At 49.1% G+C, this 10,547-nt stretch overlaps 1 protein-coding gene across 1 annotated transcript; it reads right to left on the reverse strand.

Moving 5' to 3' along the window:
- Positions 1–4,062: 4,062 nt before the first annotated feature.
- On the reverse strand, positions 4,063–10,525 carry BIRC5 (baculoviral IAP repeat containing 5). Its single transcript, XM_067717183.1, has 4 exons — positions 10,305–10,525; positions 9,938–10,047; positions 7,656–7,773; positions 4,063–4,587 (listed from the first exon to the last, which is right to left on the reverse strand). The coding sequence occupies exons 1-4, from the start codon at positions 10,413–10,415 to the stop codon at positions 4,498–4,500; spliced, it is 429 nt and encodes a 142-aa protein (XP_067573284.1). The 5' UTR covers positions 10,416–10,525; the 3' UTR covers positions 4,063–4,497.
- Between the last annotated feature and the right edge of the window lie 22 nt (positions 10,526–10,547).

A 10,547-nucleotide genomic window follows, 5' to 3' on the forward strand; every position in this document is an offset into this window, starting at 1 on the left:
CGCAGGACTGGGAAACAGCTGAAACCACTGGCGAAATTACTGTGAGAGCAGCTCAGCACCAGCTATACTACAACTAATCTCACCACATTTGGCAAACATCCTCCAACAGAAAATGAACTTTCCTAAATCACCCTTCCCGACAGGTCAGCTCCTTCACTCAGGGTGCATTATGAAGCGAATTCATCCTGGTAGACTCTTCTGGTCAAAACCAACCCTTCTAAAGGGTTCTCAAATGATTGGGGTCACAGGTGGGAAGCACTGATGTGCAGGGCGGCAGCCGCATGGCTGGTCGCACTCATCTCCCAGGACTCACAGGCCTATGAAGGGCTCATCGTGGCCGCCTTGACAGGCTTTGCTAAGAGGGAAACGGGAGCAAGCCACCCCTCCCCCTCATCACAGAATGCACCTGCTGTCCCCAGAACGGACCCTCCCGTCCCCTCTGCCTGGCACATCTTTCCCTTCCTCATCCGTCTGGCAGCCTCCTCCTCGTTCCTGACAGGCAGGATGCTCTGAGAGTTCCTTGTCATCTTCTTGGTGCTCCCATGGACACACTCATACGGCTACTAGGTGGCCTGTACCTTCCCACCATTCAGAGAACAAGGAACCCGTGAGCTCACTGCAGGAGGCTTCAAGCCCTGGACATAGCACCTGGCGAACAGGTGCTCAAGTGTCTGAGCGAACAGATGGACAAACGTCACCACCTTGGAGATCAGGTGGAAAACTGCCACAGAAACCTAGGCCCCAGTTTGGTCCCAGCCAGCTGAAATCCGGCTCAAATGCTGTAGGCTGGGCCAGTGGAGAGAAAACCTACAGCTCAGTTGGCTCTTTGCTTCAAGAGCTAGATTCACCCAGGGTGAGACAGGAACTCCCCGGCGATGGTAAGCCTGGCTCAGAGCTCGCTGGGCTGTACCGCTCACCTCCTCTCAGCTCAGGCCTTAGATGCTGGAAGCGACTCCAGACACTGTACTGTAGTTATGACAGGAGAGGTTGGGCGAAGAGTACCCAGAAACCCTGTTCCAGCTTTACGACTTCCTGTGAACCTTAGTTCAAAATAAAAAGTTAAAACTTGTACAGTGAGGATCCATGGAAGCTCAGCAGGCAGGTGTCAGTTTACATGAGGGCCTTTGTGACAAAGCTGTCTGAAAAACGGAATGGGGACGGTTTACAGCACTAGCCCCCAGGGGTCAGGCTGTTGCCAAAAGCCATCCCCCGCTGCACCCCCTCAAGGCTGGGCACTGTCATTAGACAGTGAGGGCCCAGCTTTGGGGATAGACAGCCTGGATTCAAATTCCAACCTGAATGCTTACTAGTTGTATGATCTTGGACAAGCTATTTCACCTCTTTACGAATCTCCATTTCTGCATCTAAAAAATGCGGGTAAGATCACATTAGACTTTACTGGCAATTGTTATTTCTTTTTAAGTGAGTACAACCTGCAAAGAGTGGTCAGCATCCCAAGGGAGTGCCAACCTGCAGGCAATGGCTGGCTGGCTGGCACTCCATCTTTCCCAGCGCTGAGAATGGAAGATCCCCATTCCCCAGGCTGCCCGCAGGCTCTGACCATGTCACACCTGACACCATTAACCACCAGTTACAACCCTTCCAGACTCCCTCCGACCTGGAGAACCTGAGAGGCAGACACATATTCGAGAGAAGGTTGAGGCTGTTGCCCTTAGCAAGGGTCTTAGACTTCATTAATAGATATCTAGGAAACTTCCCGACGCTGGCGGCCATTAAGGTCCAGCAATAAATATGGTTTTTAGAACAAAAGTTTCTAGAAGAGGAAATGTGTAAGATGGTCTGAGGGGTCGGCCCCAGCTTTGCCTTGCTCCACAGCACAGCCCGACAAAGCCGAGAACTGCAGCAATACCCACTGTGCAAAGGAAACTGAGCGCAAAAACATTTTCTCAGCTTCTCTACAAAGCCAGTTTGGAAGGACCAGTTATTAAAGTGAAGTATCCATTTACAGATTGGCACAAATATCAAAAATAAGCAGCTGAGATGAATATAAAGGCGGGAGTGCTTTTTTCCCCATAACAAAAACCTCTGCAATATTCTCCAAACTTGGAGGGAAAAATTCATTTTACTCTCTGAGATGTGGCAGAAAAACCTAAGTCTGAGGTGCATTTTTCATAGCCGGTTTATACACGGAATGAGTCCAGATGACACAAACAAATGGTTCTGGGTTCAAGTGGCTCTTGCAGAGGAGCCCAAGGCTGGCTCTGTCTCTCTGCAAGGACTCATCCCTCCCCTGCAACTGCTGGGGCGGGAAGGATCAGTTGGCAGGCTAAGAAGGGACCACCACCAAAAGCCAACAATATTTTAAAAGCCCAGTAGGGTCTGCAGTGTTTGAAATGAAATAGTTTTTATTCTTGGCAACTACCAAGATGACCCCCAGAGGTTTCCAGTAGGACAGTGACAATCCACCCTGCAGCTTAACTTTGTGAAGGAGGATGAAATCAAATCTATCATCTTAACATCAGGCCTCAGCCCTGCGTGAGCCGGCCTCGGGGAGGAGAGCAGGGTACCCGTGCGGAGGTGGTGATGTGGAGAATGTGGCACAGACGTGGAGCAATGGAGACACAGCCATTCAGGGCTGACAGATCGCCTGCAGCAGCCCACCAAGTCTCCACAGCTCTGAGCCAAGTCATTTAGAAGGGATTCAGGCCACTGTACTGTTCCGGGGAGCAGCAGCCAGTGTGCGCCCTCCGCCTCACCAGGGCGGCTAACTGTGCAGCAATTTCGTAAATGACAGTTGCTGCTAGATATTTCCTGCTGCTTTACTTTGTCTCCAAATCCATCTAAAATTCACATTGGTGCCCCCAGTGACTAAGAAAGGCTTTGTGCTTACTTTTAATTGTAGTTTGTCCTGTTCTGTGAAATAATAATTCAAACAAACAAAAAAAAGAAAACAACATTGCAGAATGTTGTGCAGAGGGGCCGAGGGCTTTGTCTCAATTCCTCTCCTCCTCAAATGAAAACCATGTTGCTACAATAAAAAAAGCCAGCTGAGGCAACAAGGTTCTAGGATCCCCACATCACTGGTGAGGAAACTGCAGCTCCAATTCAACAGGCGCCAGTCCCAAGCCCACAAGGCAAGCACACCGTTAGAGGGCACAGTCAGGGCCCGGAGTGGGTGTCCCACATGCCTTTTTTACAACTGCTCCAACTCTCTGCTCAGTCCGTGCTGGTGCTGAAACTCAAATATCACTGAATTTGTGATCTTGCAAGACTGCAAACAACATAAACGACTCATCTATGTTTTTAAGAAGTTTCCCCCAAAGAGGTTTTCCAATCCACTTTTTAAATTAATTTATTCCTTTAGGAAGATTCACATTAGAAAGACAGTGGAATTACCAGCTGCCTAAGCCACATCATTAATGGGAAGCAGCTATTCGAAGAGTATTAGAAATATTAAGAACAGGAACTCCTTCCTTGGATTTTTCGTCCCACCCCTGCCTGCTGTGTCCATGGATGACAGCTGGTCCAGAGCAAAACTTCCCAGGAAGAAGCCCCTCTGTGTGCCCTGCTAACTAAAGAGGAAGAAGCAGTGAGCCAGGCTTCTGGAAAGTTCCTTGTCTGGCACAAAGGACAACCTTCTCCTCGTCCACTATAGAGAAATGTTGCAAACTTTCCATGTGCCACTGGAGGTGAAGAAGTATCTTCAGCTGACCTCAAAAGCAAGAGGGCAGCTCTACTCTCAAGACATCAGTCCTTCTGCATCCCCTCCACCCCCCAGCCGCTCACGCTACAGTCATGGAAAGGGCTCTTACACAGATCAAGTCCAGAGGCAGAGTCTAGGGTCTAATCCCATAGCTCCCCCTTGTAAACCTGCAAATCACAAGATGGGATGGCGAGGAACACCTCACACACAGGGCACCTTCAGAGGCGTGGCAGGGATGGGTTTGTACAATCCACCTGGGAGGAAGGGAGCTGCTGAGACACCACAGACCTGATGCGGTAAAAAGGTATAGTCACAGGACCTGCAGCCGTCAACGTGAGATAATACAGAGCACCTGGAACATGAGAAGTGCACACAATAAATGGAGATTATTACGCAAATGAAATTTAAAATGGCATTCTTAATCCTGTTTGTCCAGTCACAATGGACCAATGATCACATTCACACATCGCATCTCAGCTGGACAGCCAGTCGTCAGTGTGAAGCCCAGACAGGTCACTGTAAAAGGGCTCTACCCACATGGACAAACTTCTCCCCTCACCCTAAGTCCAGGAATCAATAAAGCAAAAACTACCAAAGAGAAAAAAGAGAATCCGTCACTGTACTTAGCACCAGCCGTACAACAGAAATAGCCCCTGGCACCGCCTTCAAGGAAAAACCCAAAAATACAGGTAAATATTCTAATTTCAAAGTGTTGATGTTCTCCTTTCCTAAGGCACAGTTAAGAGGCCCCAGAGGAAAGCTGGTAATGCTGAGGGCTGTGCCTTGGAAAGGATGTGTTTGTGTCCTGTGGGGCAGTGACGGTGGGGATGGCGTCACTCCGAGGCAGCTAGCTGCTCAATGGCACAGCGGACTTTCTTTGCAGTTTCTTCAAATTCTTTCTGTTTATTGTTGGTTTCCTTTGCCTGGAAATAAAGAATAGACACATGAAACTGAAGCTCTAGGCATGCTCGAATAGAGATGCCCAGCTATATGGGGTAAATGTCCTCATTCACCTCATCTGCCTCTCTCTCTCTCTCTCTTTTTTATCGGCCATGCCGCTCAGCTTGTGGGATCTCAGTTCTCCGATCAGGGATCAAACCGAGGCCCCAACAGTGAAAGCGCCGAGTCCTGACCACTGAACCGCTGGGGAATTCCCCTCAACTAGCTCTAATTTGAGCTGTCCCACAATAATTATAACAGAAAACACTGATGGACCGCTTTGCTTGTACCAAGCACCATTCTACCTGCTCCACACACCCTAACTCACTCACTGCTCCATGTCCCCATGAGGTAGGTGCCACCTTTATCCCCATTACACAGATGAGGACACCGAGGTCCACAGCAGCAGCCAGCTCAGGGGTACCAGCTAGTCTGTGGCAGAGCCCTGCTCTTCCCCACTACCCTACATTGCTTCTGAAGCTCCCACAGAAAGTCCGGAGCCCTCTTCTTGTTCACTTAAACAGACGCCGTCAAGCATCAGCGTGCTCCTCAAACAGAGAAACCTTCCACCTGCAGCAGCTCTCTAAATCTGGCTTCCAACCTTTCATTCTGCTAAGTGCTCTCTCCAGGAGGACAAATGACAATCACATCAACAAATCCAGAAACCTCCTCCCTAATTTTCACTCTCCTGATTTCTCTGCCACATTAAAAAACAAACAATAGACTTTTATTGGGTTAAATGTTTTCTAATAAGAAAAACAACAGAGGTAACTTCTTTTCAAAAGAAGGTGGCAGCGATGCAGTAGCAGGAGCAGAGAGCACGTGGTGCACTCCAGGGTCAGATCCTGAGCCCCGGCTCTACCTCAGCCGCACACGTGCCCAGCGTCAGGCCCAGGTGGCTGCCTGACCAGTGGTCCTGTCAAACTGACCAGCAGCATCTCAATTAAATGCAGGGTCTCAGAAATTCACAGCATCACGACAAACAACACTTGTTCCTCGTTTTCAGTATTTGTAAACTGCAACATATAATTATCTCACCTGGATAAACGTTTGCCTTACAGCTGTGTGCTGCAATCCCATAACTGACTTAATAAATGGTTTAAAAGTTCAGCTCCCAACTTATTTCCACCCCACGGTACAGTCGAGGTCCGCACGCCATCCCACCTCCAGGAGCGATGTACCCTAGAGGGGCCATCCAGGAGCTCTAGCAGGAAGCAGACAGGCCTCTGGTTATGCCCACTCCCTGCACTCTGACCCCAAACCTTACTGTCCACATCCATTCACATGCAAATGTGCCTAGGGACACAAGGGGACCTGAATTTTTATATCAGTGATAAATTATTTGCAACAAACCTCAAAATTGGGTGTCACTCTAGAGCAGCCCTGTCCAACAGAATTTTTTGCAATGATGAAAATGTTCAATTGTCTGCACGGTCCAGTAGTCACCGGCCACATGTCGCTAATGAGCAGATAAAATGCTGCTAGTGCCACTGAAGGACTGAATTCTAAATTTTCTTTGATCTCCTTTTCTTTCTTTTTTCCAGCTGCGCCTCATGGCTTGCAGGATCTTAGTTCCCCGACCCGGGATCGAACCTGTGCCCTCGGCAGTGAAAGCACGGAGTCCTAACCACTGGACTGTCAGGGAATTTCCCCCAAATATATACATTTTAAAATGATCTGGGGGACTTCTCACAGCTTTCTCACAACTGTTCCTGAAGTACACAAAGCTTGTCTTTTACCTAGAACAGGAGTGGCAAACTACGCCCTGTGGGACACATCCATCCAGCCCATGGCCCGTTCTTAACCCAATGGCTAAGAATGCTTTTTACATTTTTAAACACTTGTGGAAAAAAACAAAGAAAGAATAATCTCTAACAGAAACTCTGTGGCCCAGGAAGGCTACACACTTACCATCTGCGGCACTTCACAGAAAGTGAGCTGACCCCTAATCTCGAAGGCCCTCCCTAGCCCCCTTCCCAATTCCAGCACTGCAGTTCCCAAGACCTCCATCGAATACACCGCTTTACTGACCACTGATTTCTTCTCACTTCCTGAAAAAATTTTCAATTTTGTCCTTAGCATTTAAAAGGTACCATATTACACAGAATTATTTCTATTGATCTCTAAAAAGGAATACGATTTTCAAGCTGAAAAGGACCTGAGAAACCACAGAAGTCTATCCTCCATTTTACAGCAAGGAAACTACGACCAAGACTGGCCTAAACTCACAATGTCTGTGAGTGGCAGAGACAACTGGTACATCTGGACTCCCTGCCCAGGGCTTTGCTAAAAATAGATTAAATACCTGAATATTTACTCTCTGTAGAGCTGCCAGATTTAGCACATAAAGATAGAGCCTGCTCAGTTAAATTTGAACATCATATAAACGAGTAATTTTTTAGTAAACAGCCATACAAAATGTGAGATATACTAAAAAAATTACTCCTTGTGTACCTGAAATTCAGACTTAACTGGGAGTCCTGGTTTTCTCTGGCAACCTTAATTCTCTACAGCCCGGGCTGCTTGGGAGCTGCCTCTTTGTGGACTCACTGTTTCACTCTTCCAATAACCCAGTGCAAGAGCCTAAGTTCGCCTGCAGAAATCCCTTCAAGGTCCAGTAGGACTGGTGCTTCTTTCTCCCAACACACATAATGCCCCTTTCCCAATATGCTGTCTACTCTGTGTCCCCAAACCCTCTGTTTCCACCACTGCTAACACATGAACACACCCCGTATAAATGACCTACCATCTCAGTTGTCACTAAAGGCAGAAATGCCAGCCTAGCCATCACATGTCCCACCACCAGAGGTAACCGCACACTGAGGACACCTCTACTCAGGGGATCCGTTTTTCTCTCTGCACAACCCCAAGGCCACACTCCAGGACAGATGCTTTTCTACCCTTTTATATCCACACGCACACACATCAGAGGGGCTCAGAAGGTGCTTACTGAGGAAAGGCGTCTATGCAGTGCTTGTGGCGGGCTAGGGAGTTTAGCACTAAAGATGCCGAACAGGATTTGTGCTTGCTTCTTATTCCCAGTAATACATACAATTTTGTTCTTGGCTCTTTCTTTATCCAGTTTTAAAAATTCGCTGAGGGTTAATTCTTCAAACTGCTTCTTGACAGAAAGGAAAGCACAACCAGATGAATGCTTTTTATGTTCTTCTCTAGAAAAAGCAACACATGAGCACGTCAACAGAGAAAATTCAGGTAAAGGGAGAAAGGCAACAGTTTGTTACCACCAGGCCCCTCCCCACCTCACAGACACACACTGCTCTGCTTCAGGAGCAGAGTGTGAAGTCTGAAGTGGACGGAACCAGGGGCAGGACCCACATTCCCACACAACTTGTCTCAGCACCTTCTTGCTCTGTGGACTCCCCCCAGCCCCACCCATATCCTGTGGCTGATGTAGTCTACCTGGAGTCCTTTAGCAATTAGTAGGAAAAGTGTTAGAGTATAAATCCAAAGGTATCACATGTCAAAGCCCTTAAAATCCTCCAGGAACCATTTGCAGTTGTCTCATTTCACTCGAATTATTACATAATCTGTTGGTTTGGAAAAAGGGCACCACTGACCCAGTTTCTCCAGTGAATTCCTCTGCCTCATACCATCATTCTGTGCATTCGGAATTATCCCTGCTAGCGGATAGCACTATAACGAGAACAGTCTGGGGAGTTCCCTGGTGCTCCAGTGGTTAGGACTCCACACTTTCACTGCTGAGGGCCCAGGTTCAACCCCTGGTTGGGGAACTAAGATCCCGCAAGCCGCGCGGCACAGCCAAAAAAAAACCAAAACAAAAACCAGAACAGGCTGGAAGGAACACCCAGCCACGCAAATTCCAAAAGGACAGCCAATAGTAACTATAATCTGAAAATATTATAGCACTTGGAAATTCACTCCCAAGAATACAACCAGTATTTCCCCAGTGATACCTGGTATGATCACCATATCATCCCAGTCAATACTGGGTCATGAGAGCAAACACATTAGGGAAAACAGCAACACTCTTCTTGCCAAGAAGAGAAAAAACTCCGGTGATTCTCTACAGGGGAAAAAAAGTTCAAGCCGTGGAAGCAATTGATTCTGACAGGAGAAAAAACGGTGCGGGGAAAATGTGGCATTACATTACGGGAATATTGTTGTCTGTATGAATATATGCACACAATAAAAAAAAAACTAGATGCCCTAAAGAACAAAATCTAAACCAAAACTGAGTGTACTATTTTAAGGCGTGGTTTTTGTGCTGTATGAATTATAGTTCAATAAAGCTTCAGGGATTCCCTGGTGGCGCAGTGGTTAAGAATCCGCCTGCCAGTGCAGAGGACATGGATTTGAGCCCTGGTCCCGGAAGATCCCACATACCGCGGAACAACTAAGCCCGTGTCGCACAACTACTGAGCCTGCGTGCTAGAGCCCGTGAGCCACAACTACTGAGGTCCACGTGCCACAACTACTGAGGCCCACGTGCCACAACTACTGAGCCCGCATGCCACAACTACTGAGCCCGTGTGCCACAACTACAGAAGCCCGTGCGCCTAAAGCCCGTGCTCTGCAACAAGAGAAGCCGCCGCAATGAGAAGCCCTCACCGCAACAGAGTAGCCACCGCTTGACGAAACTAGAGAAAGCCCGCGTGCAGCAACGAAGACCCAACGCAGCCAAAAACAAATAAATTTATTTAAAAAAAAGCTTCAGATTTAAAACCTCTGAAACAAGAAAGGCACCTGGACATCCCTAGGTCACAACAGGATCTGCTCCAGTATTCTGTCTACCCGGAAAGGTATCAAGCACCTACAAGAATGAGCCTTTCTTCAACACTCCACCCAGGAGGACGTTCGGCCAAATCAGATTTGATTAGGTTGAAAGCATCACCAAGGTGCCAGCAGAGACTCATCCTTTACAGCAGCTGTTTAGGGCACAAACGAGGCTGGAAAGCCGCAGGTCCTTCAATAATACTTCGAAATTCAGATGTTTTGGGGGGAGCCCAACTCAAAACAAACGGTCCTATGGACATATATACACTACCAAACGTAAGGTAGATAGCTAGTGGGAAGCAGCCGCATAGCACAGGGAGATCAGCTCGGTGCTTTGTGACCGCCTGGAGGGGTGGGATAGGGAGGGTGGGAGGAAGGGAGACGCAAGAGGGAAGAGATATGGGAACATATGTATATGTATAACTGATTCACTTTGTTATAAAGCAGAAACTAACACACCATTGTAAAGCAATTATACTCCAATAAAGATGTAAAAAAACAAAACAAAAAAAACCCCAAACGGTCCTGAAGTAACTGGGGAACCCCGGAAGCCCAGCGAGGCTGGCCTGAGGGACTTACATAGGGTCGTCATCTGGCTCCCAGCCTTCCAACTCCTTGAAGCAGAAGAAACACTGAGCCAAGTCGGGCTCGTTCTCAGTTGGACAGTGGATGAAGCCGGCCGCGGCCATCTGCAAAGCAGAGCTCGGCTCAGGCCCCAGAGCGGAGGGGTTCCCCCGAGATCCGGGAGGCCACAGAGGGGCTAGAGCCCGCAGAAGGGGTCGCCCCAGGGGCCCGGGAACCCACAGAGGGGCCAGAGCGCGCGGGAGGGGTCGCCCCGGGGGCCCACAGAGGGGCCGGGGCCCGCGGGAGGGGTCGTCTCAGGGCCTGGGGCGGGGCTCTGGGGGCGGGGCGGGCCTGGGGGCTCCGGGAGGCCGCGCGGACTCACTCGCTCCGGGGTGCAGGCGCAGCCCTCCAAGAAGGGCCAGTTCTTAAATGTGGAGACACGATGGTCCTTGAGGTAGAGCTGCCAGGCCGGGGGCAACGACGGGGTACTCATCCCGCCGCCGCCGAGCGGTGCCGCGATTCAAATCCGGCGGTTGTCGGCCGCCGCGGGGCATGTCGGGAACGCCCGCGGCCTTCTGGGAAATGGGAAGCTGGGCGGCGCGGGGTACGCTGGGAGTTGTAGTCC

The sequence above is a fragment of the Pseudorca crassidens genome, chromosome 19 (assembly GCF_039906515.1).
Source record: "Pseudorca crassidens isolate mPseCra1 chromosome 19, mPseCra1.hap1, whole genome shotgun sequence".
Lineage (NCBI taxonomy): Eukaryota > Metazoa > Chordata > Mammalia > Artiodactyla > Delphinidae > Pseudorca > Pseudorca crassidens.

Excerpts from the sequence above, each read along its gene's own strand:
- BIRC5 (XM_067717183.1), bottom strand. The coding sequence starts at position 10,415 with ATGAGTACCCCGTCGTTGCCCCCGGCCTGGCAGCTCTACCTCAAGGAC. Across the intron at positions 10,048-10,304 it reads GCGCCTGCACCCCGGAGCGA|ATGGCCGCGGCCGGCTTCAT; the intron begins GTGAGTCCGCGC and ends TCTGCTTTGCAG. Across the intron at positions 7,774-9,937 it reads GAGCCAGATGACGACCCTAT|AGAAGAACATAAAAAGCATT; the intron begins GTAAGTCCCTCA and ends TGCTTTTTCTAG.